A 15,697-nucleotide genomic window follows, 5' to 3' on the forward strand; every position below is an offset into this window, starting at 1 on the left:
TCGTCATTTAAACCTTCGGATGATGTACTTTGCGGAGTATTTTCCATGTTCTAAGAGGTTTCTTCCGGTTCTGCTTCTTGGGATGATGGTTTTTCCTTCTCGGATGATGAGTTCTAATTTTCGGATCTTGTTGATTCTTGGGAATCCATTGTTTGAGTAATCCGCTCTTTTTCAAATTTCACATTCATTGATTCCTCGATTGTTTGAGAGTTCTTGTTGAAGACTCGATATCTTGTACTTGTTGTGGAGTATCCCAAGAATACACCTTCACTCGATCTCTCATCAAACTTACTAGTCATATCACTTGCATTCTTAAGAATATAACAGTTGCATCCAAATACATGAAAGTAAGAAATATTTGGCTTCCTTCCCTTGTAGAGTTCATAGGGAGTTTTCTCAATCAATGGTCCGAGGAAAACACGATTGATAATACAACAGACAGTTGAAACGACTTCAGCCCGTAAATGAGGTGGAGCTTTGCTTTCAATTAAAAAAGTTTGTGCTAGTTCTTGCAATGATCTATTTTTCCTTTCAACAACTCCATTTTGTTGAGGAGTATATGGAGAAGAAAAATTGTGTTGAAAACCATTTTGATCACGGAATTCAGCAAAGTAGTGATTTTTAAATTCTCATCCATGATCAGTTTTGATGCTTGTAATAGAATAACCTTTTTCATTTTGAACTTTCTTAGAAAAGGTTTTAAAGAATGAGAATGCATCACTCTTGTGAGTAAAAAAGAATACCCATGTGAATCTAGTATAGTCATTTATAATAACAAGTCAATACTTTTTACCTCCAATACTACGTGTTCGAGTAGATCCGAAGATATCTATGTGCAACAGTTGCAGAGCATGGGTAGTGATGACTTCATTTATGGGTTTGTAGGAATTTCTTACTTGCTTTCCAAGTGTGCATGCTTCGCAAAGTTTTGTCTTTTCGAATCTGGCATTTGGAAGTCCTCTCACCAGCCTCTTTTTGGAAAGTTTGTTGATTTGCTTGAAGCTTATATGTCCCAGCTTCCTGTGCCATAGTTCTGGATCGTCTTTCACGGATAAAAGACATTTTTCATTCTCGGACGATGTGTCCGGAAGGTACATGTTGCCATATCTTCGTCTAGTAAATGATAACTTGTTGTCTTGGCTTGTACCTGAGCACTTGTTTTCTGCAAAAGAAACTTTGTATCCAATATTGCATAATTGGCTAATACTAACAAGATTAAAGTTCAAACCATTGACTAATTAAACATCTTTGATAAGTAGATTGCCAATCTTCATTGTTCCTTTACCGCAATCGTTCCTTTTGCTGTTGCCTCCAAAGGAAACGTTTCCTCCATCAAGTTTTTCAAATTCAATGAACATGGATGAGTCATTAGTCATGTGTCTAGAGCAACCGCTATCAAGGTACCATTTGTTTTTTCTTTTGTTTGGTACCTGCAATGATCAAAGATACTCACTTTTTCTTTGATACCCAAATTTGTTTGGGTCCTTTGAGGTTAGCCGTAGAAGTGTATTTAAGAATGTTTCGTGTTGATCGATTGATCTTTGAGCAGTGGCTCCTGGAATGTTTCGGATCACCACAATTTGAACATCCCGAGAGACGTTGATCTTCGAATCTTACAAATTGTTTCCTAAAGTGACTTACGTATGCACCTTTAGAAGGTCGCTGCTTAAGTCTTTCTTTTCTTGTAGGAAAATAATTTTTCTCATCACTTTCCTTTTGAAAACCAAGTCCCGACTTATTGTAGTAGGGAACTTGTATGGAAAGTATATGTTATAAAGTTTTTGAACCCGATGAGAATTTTTTGTGTATCTCCAAAACTTCCTTTTTCAAAATAAAATTCTCTTTTTCGAAAAGACCTTTTTCCTTTTTCGGAGAAATGTTTTCATTTTCAAAAGAATTTCTTTCCTTTTTCAAGAAATCGTTTTCCTTGTCGAGAGTTTCCACTCTTGATTTCAATTGTGAATTTTCACACGATATAGAGTTGGATTTCTCTTTTAGTTGATAAAATTCCCTTTCGAGAAAGCTGATTTTATCTTTTTGTGAAATATCTTTTTGTTTAAAAATAGCTACTTCCTTTTTCAATTCGGAAAGTCTTTTAAGAGTAGTTTTGTATTCTAAACACAGTGAGTAGTTTTGTATTCTAAACACAGCTCATCTATATACATTGATACTTCAAGAGAGATGTTTGGATGAGTTACCTCAAGATCATCATCCGAGTCCGCCATTAGACAGACATTTGCGTATTCTTCATCACTTTCACATTCGGTGTCGCTCCAAGTTTCTGCTTTCAATGCTTTCTTGGATTTCTCATCCTTGGCTTTCTTCTTTAATAGAGGGCAATTGGGTTTGATGTGGCCTCTTTTCTTACATTTGAAACAGATGACTTCTTGTCCTTCATTTTTTGTCTCAAATGATCTTCTACGATTGAATCGTCTGAGATCCTTTCTGTCTTTGAAGTTCCTACCTTGTTTAGCCATTCGTCCGTATCTTTTGACCATGAGCGCTAGCTCTTCATCATCTTCGACTTCAGAATCTAAAACGTCCGAATCAACATTAGATTTTAAGATAATTGACTTCTTACCTCTAGTTGTGTTTTCATCATTGATTCTTTCTTCTTCATAAGATTGAAGAGTTCCAATGAGCTCATCTATTGACAAGAGAGATATTCTTTGAGTCTCTCGAATGGAAGTTTTAACGTTGTCCCATTCCTTTGTAAGAGCTCAGAGTAGCTTGTTGATTCTCATCGGTCTAGAAACCGGTTGCCCGTGATATGTGAGACCATTCACTATTTCAGTGAACCTGTCAAACATTTCTTTCACTGTCTCTTCAGGCTTCATTTTGAATGCTTCATATTGTCCGAGTAGAAAGTTGACTTTTGTCTCATTTACTTTGTTTGTTCCTTCATAGGTGACGTGAAGCTTATCCCATATTTCTTTCGATGAGGAGCAATCTACAATACGTCTATATTCAGTAGGAGATAATGCACTGTAAAATGAATAAATGGCTTTTGCATCAAGAGCATCTCTCTTGGTTATCTATGTTGCAGTTAAATCAGCCGTCGTGTTATCCCCTACGCTTGTAATCTCTGTCGTTGGATTTACTCTTCTTTGTACGACATCCCGGATTTGAGGATCCCGGCATCCGAGAAATGCTTTAAATTTATTCCGCTAGTCGGTATAATCTTTTCCTTCAAAGTATGGTGGCCTATTGTTGCTTCCACCTTCGATCCAAGAAGGAGAGAAATTGCTAGCCATAAAGATCGTTAGCTCAGAAGTAAAAACACTTCACAAAATATGAGCAACCTTGCTCCGATACCAATTGTGATGGCTAGTGATTTCACCTAGAGGGGGGTGAATAGGTGATAGGGTGTAATTAAGGACGGACAAGTTCCACTTGAATTAAAATCACTTTCCCTAACACATGCAAGCATCCAACCAATTCAAAGATGAGCATCAAACGTAAACTCATTCATGATCAGAATTTTTATGCGTCCTAAGACAAGTTTCGGCTTCGAGCAAAGATTTTACTTTCAATTGCAAATCAACATATGATGGCAAATACCTAGGCAAGTTATCAATTAAACGAGCGTTGAATTACAATCAAAAATTGAGAAAAAGTACATTTTTAAGCAAAAACTCCAGCACACTCGCAGCTTTGAAATCACGTCCAAAATCATCTCTTCTTTGAACGAGTGGGAGCTCTAGTTCTCAGGGACTATAACGCCAAATAGCACTCGAGTTGGTGACTGAATATTGATAAAAAATCAAATCAAATAAACCTGAAATAGTGCTAGATCAATGACGCAAGGGAAAGGGGGGCTGAACAGCAACTACAACTCGTCAGGATAGCAGCTAGCTCAGGGGACTGCTCTTTACGGATCTGTGGCTGTTCAAGAATGAATAGGCAGCGAAAAACCAAAGCTCTGGGGCAAAGATAATGGAGGTCGACAATGCTGAACAGTGGAGTTCCGTAGGGGGACGAACGACCTTCGGCGGTGGACGATGAAGCTTGATCATGCACGATCAAGACTCCGCTAGTTGAAGACTATCACGAACGGCTGAGAGAATCAAACTTTTGGAACCTTCCTTTAGCTCTCAAGTGCCGAAAATTATAATGGATGCCGAATCCCCCGAACGCGAGTGAGCCCTCGTTTATATAGATCTAGGCACGACTATTCCTAGTAGAAGTAGGACTTCTTGAGGGCCATTAGATGAGCAATCCTAGCTATCGTAGGAGTTGTTATTAGCCATTGGATTATGAATTCCCACATCAAAAAAGCTCTTAGTTAAGATAAGAATTCCAAGCTAATTAAACTCTTAATTTAGTTTGAATTTTGAGAAGCCCAACTCTCCTAGATATATTTCTGCCAAGGGATGATGAGTGGATAATGGGCGAAATCCTCATATCTACGTGGGCTTGTGACAATGCTTTAGAGCTCAGATTAATCAAATGGCTAATCAACTGAAGCCTTATATAATCATAAGGGCTGAATTGAACTGGATTTGAGGTTTATACCCATTAAAAATTTCGGCTCCTTCATGAACCAGCTTCCAGTCGGATTTTCTAACTAAATTATGGGCTTGTCTTGAATTCTCAAGCTCAAACTAAGGCTTTTTCTAAATAACGAACATTTAATTGAAAGCCTTAATTATTAAAACAAGCTTGAACGAATAGAATTGTGCTCAAGAAATAGGTTCATTCGGCACACCCTGTAGGTTCAATTAAAAATCTTAGATTGAGTCCGGTTCGGCCGCCTGTCAAGTCAAACTCAATTGATTCACCTATGACCCTAAATGCAGATGATGCGACTAACAAAAATAAAATGCAATGCATGAGGATTATTTTTTGCGAGAATTACGATTAATTCCCATTTTATGAAGTAAATAAATAAATTTCTAAAAATCAAAATTTAGGTGTCAACACCCCTTTGGCCGAATTCTCTCTCTCTCTCTCTTGAAACCTCAAAATTTTACTTTGTGAAAACACTCTCAAGAATTTCAAGGAGGAAGGCTTGTTCTTGAGGTAATCTTGAAGTCTAGGCAAGTTTAACATTTATCTATTACTCTATATGGTTTTATATTGTTAGACATTGATTTATTTGATGCATGTTATGGTAATAGTGTTGCTTGTGTTAGAATTGATGACAATGTGGATGAGAAATGGCCTTGCATGTTGATTGTGAAAACTGTCCTAGAATTAAGTCCTAAACCGACCCCCGACTCTTTCTATTTTTATATCTTCTTCCATGAACTTCAAAGGCCTGAGCTGAAACATAGTAAATGAAACCAACACTCTGAGCTATGTCATATATTTTTTTGGGAATTTTCGGAGTCTATATGGTTAGCCAAAACGCCTCACTTGTCCACGTCCTCAATCTGTGTTTAAATTGAACCTTCCTTGACCTTTTATTCATTCTATTTTCATATCGCCCTTTTGCGAGCTTTAGATGTCCGAGGGCCAAATATGAAATATGACACTGACATCCTAAACCTCAACATATAATTATTTGACAATTTTTGAAGTTCATCTAGTGGGTCAAATAGTCTTGCATGTTCATGTTTTAAGTCTGTGGCAGACCTGAATCTATTCTGACCTTTGGTCTTTGTCATTGTTATACCACTTTCTATGAGCTCCAAATGACTTATATGAAGAAGTGAAAATCAATTCTAATACTCCCAGCTACAACATATATTAAATCAAGAATTTTTGGAACACAAATGGTTAGTTCTTTCTATTTTATATTCCTATGGATCTGTATGTACCATTCTGTTTCTGACTTGATCTTTGAAGTTAAATTTTTTTGTATCTTTTTTTTTTTTTTTTTTGTAGACGCGTACAATTTTGAGACTAAAAATGAAAATTGGAGCTAACCCCTTAAGCTATAACCTATATTAAATTGGGAATTTTTTGGACAATCTAAGTTGAGATTAAGGCCACTCTTTTATCGAACTGTATCCTGTTCTGGGACTAAATTCTGGTGCTGCTTCTACGAATTTTTATGAAAAATGTATAAACAATCAATTTGATCACTGGTCACGAAAGTTGTAGAACTGGGTCTGATATACAACATATTAAAATTTGATAATTTTTGGAGTTGAATTACAGGGGTAAAGGTGGAAAATCCGAACGGTGTGTAAAACTGATCCTGACTGAGCAAGTCACGAAATTTGAGTGAAACTCTTTAACTCGTGGGTATAGTGTTCAAAGGCCTTGAAGGGAAATTAACCGCACTGAGGGGAACTATAATTCTATGAGGATTGATAATGTTATTAATTTGATTGATACTTTGATCAACACTAATGCTAAGGTGCAAATCTGCCATGGTATGACACTTTGGATGGAATTAAACCTCATGTAGAACCTTATACAAAATTCATATGTGCAATACCGTAATGATTGTTGAATGGTAATGATCTAACCGAATTATGTGTAGCATAATCATATGACATGACATATAAAAATGTGTGTGCATGAGGGTAGAGATGTAAAAGACTTGAAAACTTTTCCAACGGCTAGAATGCCTTGGAGCTCCAGGTATTTGGGACGTCCCTTCGTGTATAAGGGAAGGCTCTGCTGTGTGATCGGGGAAGCCTTCAGAGTGGAGATGTCCAAGTGTGGAAAGCTTGGTAGCGCCATGCGTAGATGTAGGGGAGGAATCCTTGGGATCTTGACAAGTGAATTTGTGAGATTCGAACTGAAATAAAGTGAAAAAAATGAATTAATTACATTATTGTAAGTGCATAGCATATTCATCTAGTGTGAATTTTATGCATATTGCGAATCACTTGTTTGTTTGACACGATCTTGTTGAATAATATTCAAATGAATTTAATATTATGTGTCAGGCTAATAAATAGAAGGAAATATTGTTATCCGACACTCTCGGCGTGGTGGTATGGGAATGAAGTGGGTCCGAAAACAACAGGGGCTCAAACCCCGAGAGTCGTTGTAATGTTAATAAATAATTTTTTTGGGATAAATCGAAAAGATATTGAGCAAATTACTAATTGTGTTTCTTTTAATATGATCCCCTAAGAATGCATGTTTTAAATAAATTTATGCCAGGTAATATTTAAATCGTATTTTGTAATTTTTAGATGCTTTATTTGTTGGGCTTTGGCTCATTCTTGTTGTTGAAATATTTCACATAACTAGTTATGGATGTACCCCTCAACCATTTCTATGGGATGCCCTACCAGATTAGTTCATGGCAAGACGATGTCGTTTTTCCCCATTCCATTACTGTATTTGTTAGATGCACGACTGTCATTTGTGTCACTATGGATAGTTTACTAGTTGTTGCTTTTCGATTTTTTGCATGATATTTCCAATAAGGCGATCGGCTTTAAGGGCCCTTGACCATCAACGATGGCGAGAACAAAGGCAGTGGTGATGGAGATGACAGTGACAGACCTGAGGGCTAACTTGGAGAGGTGGTTGAGGCGTAGGTTGCATGTATTTTCCTTTTGGGCATATAGGGTTAGTGTCCATAGTATCAGATCAAATTTTGTCATATTAGCCTGGTAGGAGGGATTAGGCCCTTTTTGTGTATCCTCCCCAGTTAAGCTAACCTTTCCCTGTATGCCTTGAATATATACGTTTTAATATGGCTTAGTAAGAACTTGTAATATTTGAACATATAATGTACGAAGTGTTTTTAATATTATGTAAATATTCTGCTTGTGTTAATTAACTGAAACTATAACTTAATTATGAACGGTACATTACAGTTCGCACTTCAAGCCCTTCTCACTTATTGCTCGTTGGCAAGAGAGAGAGAGGAGAGGGAGGGAGGGAGTCGAGGTCTCTGCCTCTCTGGTTTTTGAACAAGGTCTGAGTTTACAGACGATAAGCAATTCAGTAACTGAACCGATCCATAACTGAACCCAAATATCTGAACTGAGAAGAAAATTTTGGTTTTTTTATTAACTGAACCAAAAACCGAACTAAACTAAACTGAAAATGTGTTTTAGTTCAGTTCGGTTTTTGGTTCAGTTCTGACACCCCTAGTTTCCAATTAGAGCGAACTTCAAAGAGAGACGAGAGAAGGACATCCAACTCACCGGACATTTGAAGCTTAATTCGCTTAAATGTCCTTAAGCTTACGGATAACAGCTCCCTCGTGGGCTTCCAATCCCTCGACTTCGGCCATAACAGCCAAATATGGGCCCAGGCTTCTCAACCCTTCCTCTGTCAGAGACTGAACAGTCTTGTACTTCTGAAAGGAGTCGAGAGACACTCCGCCATACATTCGTGCATACCCATAAGCCGGAAGGACATGATTCGTCCCGCTGGCATAGTCTCCAACGCTCGCTGGCGTCCACTGGCCTAAAGAAACAGAGCCTGCATGATAAAGGCCAGATAAACATTTAATACTTTCCTTCTATCTTCCTATGCCTTGGGATATAACTGTTCATCACAAAAGAGCTAGCACATGCTGGCAGTGAAATACGACGCTGTTGATTTAGCACCCTTCTCAGCCACAAATATCCTCTCTATAGCACTAGCACAAGAGAGGAATGAAGATTTGATCCCCTGATCCCCCTTTCCAAATACCTGAACAATTCTTCAGGATCTGATTTTAAGCGGTAAACATGGGATGGCCAGTTAATAAGCCAATGCAAGACAAAAATAAAGAACTTTGCTCCAAAAAAGAAATACTTGAATCTTAAAAAAATTTCAGCAGTCGTGGCACTACGCTTCATAGATATTCTTTTCTAGCCAAAGCTGCATACTCATCCTTAGTGCTGACTACTCCCCTGATCAATTTACTCTCAAGACTCCCAAGCTCCTTAGTCACAATTGGTTCCCTACCTTGACAAATTTGGATATGTTTAGATATTTTCCATACCCATTGTAAATACCAACTAGCAGTAATTTTTCCTTATATTATGCATGGAAATGTGTCAGTCAAGTGATACAGGAATTCTTCAACCCAGGCGTAAAGAACAGCAAGTTCTCCATTACCCAAAATAGAATAACCACTTAGATAATGATGACACACGTTATATTCATGAATAAGCACAAACTGTGTAAATCAATTAATAGGAGCTTGCCATTCACATATCTACTTTGCGCAAATCCAAAGATTCTACAATGAGGAAGGCTAAAGCGACTCAAATGAGGTGAGACTGGACTTCAATGTAGTGAATTTGTATCTAAATCCAACTTGGAAGGAACAAGTTGATTTCGAAGTGCAACCGACCCCGGCACTTTACACAGTCAAAAGACTAAATGGGGGTTCCAGCCAAACTTGGGTAAGCTCAAAGCTATATTGGAAATATCAGTCAGCTTTTATCACGGAAAGATGACTTTATAACAGCGAGTCATAAAACACAATTAGGAGCAACACATTACAAGACATGATATGGCGAAGAAAATAGCTACAAACACAGTGATGTTGCCATCCACAAGTTATACCTGCATTCTCAATAAAGCTCTCCCACTTCTCAGCATCCTTTACATTGATGATCAGATGCTCTGGGGCATACAAATTTGAGAAGGAAACTGCCTGCAGACATAAGTGGCTCTGTTAACACCAATAGCAAGTCAATGCATGAATTGGTGCATAAGTAAAAACATGAAAATAGAAGAAATGCACATTTGAGATCGAAAAAGAAAACAGAAATGGCTCCAACTAAACTCCCATAAGGATGACGTTGCGAAGCAACATATGACAATCTTTTGCAGAAAGGAGGTGAAAACTCCTTAAGATAAGACAAATGCTATCTGTTTTTGACTTTAAAGAACTATAAATAGGTCTAGCAATCACAACAGGTATGTATGTTGCATGCAACCTTATGAAGCACCCAAATGTTCATACGTTCTTTCCTCCGGTATCAAAGGATACAAATAGACTATACTCATATTCGGGAAAACATCTGACTTAGAGAGCATGGACATCAGAGAATCCCAATGTTCAGGTCTCAAATTCTTCTGTGCAAAGGCAAAGAATAAGACATTCTAGTTAATGGCATAACCTCAGCCATATCACGAGCTAACACAGTGAAGCTGTGGCTCAGGGCTTTTGAAGCAAACTCTCCCCGAGGAAGACTCCCACACTGCTTGATTATTTCTTCCTCAATACCCTGTATATCCACTCCATCTCCAGCTATGACAAGAACAACTTGACTGTCAGGACCATGTTCAGCCTGACAATGATGAACAATGAATCGACAAATTAGACAATATGAACAGGGAACGTAACAAATAAAAACCATGTGCATCATGTGTGAGCAATGATCTCAGGAGTATATTCGTAAGTAGATGATGGCTGAAAGTAATTGACACAGCATGAAAAGAGCAACTTGACTGTCAGGACCATGTTCAGCCCGACAATGATGAGTAATGTATCGAAAAATTAGACAATATCAACAGGGAACGTAACAAATAAAAACCATGTGTGTCGTGTGGGCAATGATCTCAGGAGTATATTTGTAAGTGCAACTTGACTGTCAGGACCATGTTCAGCCTGACAATGACGGGCAATGTATCAACAAATTAGACAATATCAACAGGGAACGTAAGAAACAAAAACCATGTGCGTCATGTGTGGGCAAAGATCTCAGGAGTATATTCGCAAGTAGATGATGGCTGAAAGTAATTGACACAGCATGGAGTGATTTTAGAAACATCTAGCGTCAAGTCAATGAATTGAAGAAATTAAGAATACTCGATCCGCCATTGATTGCAAAAATTTGAATTTACGGCACAAAGTTCCAGAGAAATGCAAATAACTCCCTAACAAAAGTATATCCAGCTAATGGTGCATTTTTTTGGGGGAAACCTCCATGATAAAAGAAAATGCCTTCTGGGAAATCATTTTCCACCTTTGTTTGGTGATATGTGACCAAAAAGTTCTCTGGTGTTTGGATTTCATTGGAAAATGATTTCAATCTCGTGAACAACATTTGAACACACAATTTACGCTAGTGTCCTTCTCACTTTCCTAGTTCAGGAGTAGCTGAATTTCCTCGAGTTGAATTATCAGAAAACTCAAACTTCCCTTTCTCAGTTTTCCTTTTCTTTGCTTGCCAACCATTGGCCCGTCTTCTGATAATTTGGCCACTCACTGCGACTTTATGACCACCCTCACTATTATTTTAGTCATCTTCGAGAAAATGACAATCCCCTCAGCCCGAGAACGCGCTCATGACTCGGCGCTACCGGCTCAGCCATGACTCGCCTCTCCACTCAGCCCGATGCCTCTACCCCCTCCCCAGCAGAAACCTATCTCTGGTTGACGCACCAGCAACCAACGTCACACCTCCTGGTGCCGCTCCTTCACTGTGCCGCCTTCCAGCGTCGAAACCCAAGCAGCCTCCCAAACCAGTCGAAAACCCTCAACAGCAAGAGCTCCAAGCCCGAGAAGCCTCGCGAGTCATTCCCAAAGCATGGTGTTGTGAGCTCCATCCCCAACTCACCTTTGAGCTCCAAGTCGGGACTTGGCATTGTTGGCTGGATGAATCCCTGCCGGATCTTTGCACAGCCGAGTCTCTCCGATCAAGTCCAATTCCACACATGATGCTAATCTGACTCTTGATTCATTGGTGGATGTGGCCAAGCAGCAGATCGATTGCGGCTTCCACACCTAGTCGTAGAGGTTCTCGATGATGGCCCACTAGGCGAGGCCTCACCCTCGCCAGGGTCGGTTGGGGCCCAGCGACACCCGCCGGCCACCCCCACCCTTGCTCGCCTTAGCCAGCGTTCAGCGAATCTACTCTGAAGTGTATGCCCAATGAGCAAAGCATTCCAAGAGAAGATATTCCTATGGGGAATTCATCGAACAGCTTGTAGGCTTTGCGGAGGTGGCTCAATCTCGCGTAGAAGGCGATGAGTTTCGAAGCGAGGAAATTGTTGGGGACAATGACAAAGCGAGCATGGAGCTGCTTGGCTTGGCGAGTGAGCCCTGTGCTAGGTCAAGCCTCGCCGTAGCTAGGCGAGGCAGACCTCACAGGGTCGACGAAAGTCGCTGACCGTTGGCCGAGGCTCAGTGACCCCTGCCGGACATAGCCGGCAGCAGCAAGGGTTGTTTTACTAAAATTTTTAGCTTATTTTTATTTCGAATTTATTTTTAAAATTTTTAAGTTTATTTTTTAGGTTAGAAGTTCAAGTGGAATTTCCGACAAGTCACGTCGGCTCGGATACTAATAAAAAAAAACCATATAGGATTTCTCGCCAAGCATAACGGAATTGACACTTAAGTGATCGTTTTCTTTGATTTTGGCACTTTGAGTGATCGTTTTAAAACTTTTTGCATCAAAGTGAGCACCATACACAACTTTTGGCATTTGTAGTGTACTTCTCCCCCTCATCTGCCGTTGATTGCAAGAACTTGAATTTACGGCACAAAATTCTAGAGAAAAGCAAATAACTCCCTAACAAAAATAGATCCGATAATACAAGGAAAAACACACACTTGGAAGTTGATTTTTGAGTATGCCTTGCTTCCTTTCTGATGTAAAACGACAAGATCAGACATAAATCAAGAGTGGAAGTACCATTTTGGGACCGAGACAAGTGCCCACGAAGACTGAAAATAGTTTTGCACGCTGGAATTTTGGTGGATCAGTTCTGAAAGTTGATGATGGTTTATAAAAAAGGATCTAATTGATCTTATTTGAATAGAATGAAAGAGTTCTGGAAAGGAACAAAACAAATTGCTTCACACTGGTGGGTCTATTGCATTCAAATCCTGAAATATTGCTGTAAAGACCTAGGTTTTACCACGTCGTAGTAATTCAGTCCAGTCTGCAGATAAGACAGCTGTACTTATCTCAGGAAACTAACAGAGACAAATACATAACCAAAGGAAAAGAGCAAAGCTGGAACACTTATCCATAATGCAGTTTGTACCACAAATCCATCCATTTGTACAATCAAAGAAAGCAAAGAAACCCTTCTGGTATCTTAAGACACCCAGGAACCCATTAAAATACTAGGTAGAGTGCTTCTTTGTTCTCCCATTATAAGGTTTGGGAAGGACTGAATGATAAGACTAAAGGGAAAGCAATCTCTACCCTCGCACTTTAGTAAGTTAAACATGCAATTGCCATAGAGATTAAACAAGAAAGCCACATGGAAGAAACAAGGAAACAAGCCGATCATACAAACACAATCGTGCCACAGGCATGACAAATTAGAATCAAGGAAGTGCAGATAGCAATAGAAAGTTTCTGCCAAACAAAAAGCATGGGCCAGACATTTCCTCCTCCTGTCCTCTGTATTAGCATTTTCATCTTTTTCTCCTTTCCTGGATAGATCCAGCTAGGCGAACCGTCGGAACCACTTTGCTACATCAGTCCAATACAAGATGTGTTTTGAATTCCATGAGGATTTAACTCCTCCCCTTGAGAACATATCCTCACACTCATTCTCTTGAGAAATTTTTTCATAGCAGATCATTCTACCAAGATGCAATATGAAACGACCTTGACTTATTAGTTATTACCCTATAATGAAAGTTTTAAGCTACGTGCGACTGGATCATCTACAACTGTTGCAACATCTAAAAAAGTGATCAAAAGTGAGACAAACAACATACTCATTTCTTTGATGTTTGTTAATTTGCTCTTCTAAAAGTAGTAAATCTAAAGAGGAACAAACACCAACCTACTAGATTTTCAAATAATGATTAGAAGACTTTTCCACCCCATTTCCAAACAAGAAGGCAAGGCAAAATCATTGTATCAATGCAGATGTCTACATAATATATCCCACAGGATGTCTACATAAGATATCCCAAAACAATGATTTAGAATCTGTTCAATACAAATCAAATGCAGCACCATTTGCAGAAGTAGTTTCATTCATTAGACATATCAAATCACTTCACAAAGCAAAAGCACCTGGGATAGCAGATCAGCTGCTATGTGGACTGGACTAGCATACTTGTCTGCAATGACAAGAACTTCCGAAGGACCCGCAGGCATGTCAATGGCAACCATTGCTTCACTGTTCTGTTAAGGAGATGAGATTACACAAGAGGTGTTAATTGGTAAAAATAAATTCAGCAAATGGTATCGGGCTCCAGCAATTTATTCGTGGAAAGGACTGAAAATAGTGCTGATTTATACTTGGAGAATCATTTTTGCCGCGGTGACATACTGATTTCCAGGACCAAATATCTTCTCAACCTACCAAAAATAAACGCAAGCCAACACAATAATCATTAGACGCCAGATGACATTCTTTTTTAAAAAATGACTGAGCCACGGGGAACAAGTTCTATCATTTTGAAGGCAATTTAAGTACAGAGCATAATTCTAATTGATACCGTCCAAACCCTCCTTTTCCCCTTCTTGTCGTTTTTCCTAATCAGAATACTCAAAAGCACACAGATTCCTTTAGAAAAATTCAACCAAGACCATAAACTCATTGGTAGCAGAGGTCAAGAAATCCATTTAAATGCATCCATATATATATATATATATATATATATATATATTTGTAACAAAAATCCGACCAAGAATTCACATAACAATTATTAGATCCCTTAGGAGGCCTGATTATACCTCTTCCAAGCAACTGAAGAAATAACAAATTCGATGGAATTCTCGTATAGAGAAGACTTTTAACCAAAAACTTCTCTATTCGATTTTGGCCGTTCAATGAAATCTTGCCACTCCCTATTCTTAACATTTGCCAGATGTTTTTTGGTCAGGTAGGGCGAGAAATGGGTGAGCCATGTAATTGCCCATAGACCTCATATGCGCTTTACTAATTCCCTCTCTCTCTTCATGGCCTTAAGCTACAACACTAATCAGGATTTTCACTGATTCCAATAACTACGTGGCTGCACTTCGCAACCCTAAGTATTTGTTGGAGAAAAGATTCAGGCATTTCTCCAAAAACTCCTGATGACAAAGGACTTCATTGACACCAATTAAAGGTACCTTCGGGCAGGATTCAGTTCCCCATGCCATGGCAGCTATGGCCTGCATAGCAGAAAAATACCACAAATGAAGAACATCTAACATGCAAAAGAAACAGAATAGTAAAAAAAAAACTAAACAAAACAATAGTCTGTGTCATGGTTCACACCAGTGCTCCTCCAGCTTTAAGGATGTGAGTCACCCCAGCTTTCTTGGCACAGTACAGTACTTCCTTCAGGTAATGAAAAATAGAAAGGTGTAATCAGGCTCATATTGCTTAGCACCTAGACACAACATCTTTGTGGAGGGAAATTTACCTTGCAAATGCTGCCATCCTGATTTGGGGGAGTTGCAAGAACAACAGTCCCACACCCAGCAATCTGTGCAGGCTGAAGCATGCAACAAACCAAGATGTCAAGTAATTCCAATCTCCGATATAGGGAAATCAAATTATTTGTTGTATATTTGGCAAAAAATAACAGGAGGCAACTTTCATCGACTTACAACTGCAAGCATAAGAGCTGTTGATGGTAGAGCTGCAGTACCTCCAGGAACATAAAGGCCCACGGAGGCAATGCTCCTGGCCACCCTTTTACAAACAACACCCTAAAGGATCATAATCTCCATGAGCCTAAATGAGACTCGCTAGATTGAAAAGGAGAAATCGGACAACATCTCTCCTTACTTTCATGTTCTCGATGCTCATTTCAGGTGATTTTTGAGCCAAATGAAATGCATATATATTATCATAGGCCACATCGAATGCTTTTCTTACTGTTGCATCAAGCTGTAAAATTGGCAAATGTTAGGTCAGGATTTTATGT

The 15,697-nt window shown here is 39.0% G+C and overlaps 1 protein-coding gene and 1 long non-coding RNA gene across 4 annotated transcripts in view; one reads left to right on the forward strand and one right to left on the reverse strand.

The window, feature by feature from the left end:
• Window positions 1-8,013: 8,013 nt before the first annotated feature.
• The window catches only part of LOC115756662 (histidinol dehydrogenase, chloroplastic-like), a 71,873-nt gene continuing 64,189 nt past the window's right edge, over window positions 8,014-15,697 (reverse strand). Inside the window, exons 8-14 of one of the 3 annotated variants that reach the window (XM_048285582.1) lie at window positions 15,043-15,105; window positions 14,895-14,936; window positions 14,076-14,135; window positions 13,848-13,958; window positions 9,981-10,151; window positions 9,421-9,511; window positions 8,014-8,343 (exon numbers count right to left, since the gene is read on the reverse strand). In XM_048285582.1, coding sequence (XP_048141539.1) covers window positions 8,087-8,343; window positions 9,421-9,511; window positions 9,981-10,151; window positions 13,848-13,958; window positions 14,076-14,135; window positions 14,895-14,936; window positions 15,043-15,105 — 795 coding nt within the window. In that variant the 3' untranslated portion in view covers window positions 8,014-8,086. Of the gene's footprint in view, window positions 8,344-8,686; window positions 8,815-9,420; window positions 9,512-9,980; window positions 10,152-13,847; window positions 13,959-14,075; window positions 14,136-14,894; window positions 14,937-15,042; window positions 15,106-15,697 lie in introns of those variants that run through there. The other 2 variants (XM_048285583.1, XM_048285585.1) reach the window with 2 other exon arrangements.
• LOC115756671 overlaps window positions 10,483-15,697 on the forward strand; it is a 31,351-nt gene continuing 26,136 nt past the window's right edge. The window contains exon 1 of the long non-coding RNA XR_004017239.2: window positions 10,483-10,749. This is a non-coding gene — a long non-coding RNA (uncharacterized LOC115756671). The remainder of the gene's footprint in view (window positions 10,750-15,697) is intronic.

The sequence above is a fragment of the Rhodamnia argentea genome, chromosome 9, assembly GCF_020921035.1.
Source record: "Rhodamnia argentea isolate NSW1041297 chromosome 9, ASM2092103v1, whole genome shotgun sequence".
NCBI lineage: Eukaryota > Viridiplantae > Streptophyta > Magnoliopsida > Myrtales > Myrtaceae > Rhodamnia > Rhodamnia argentea.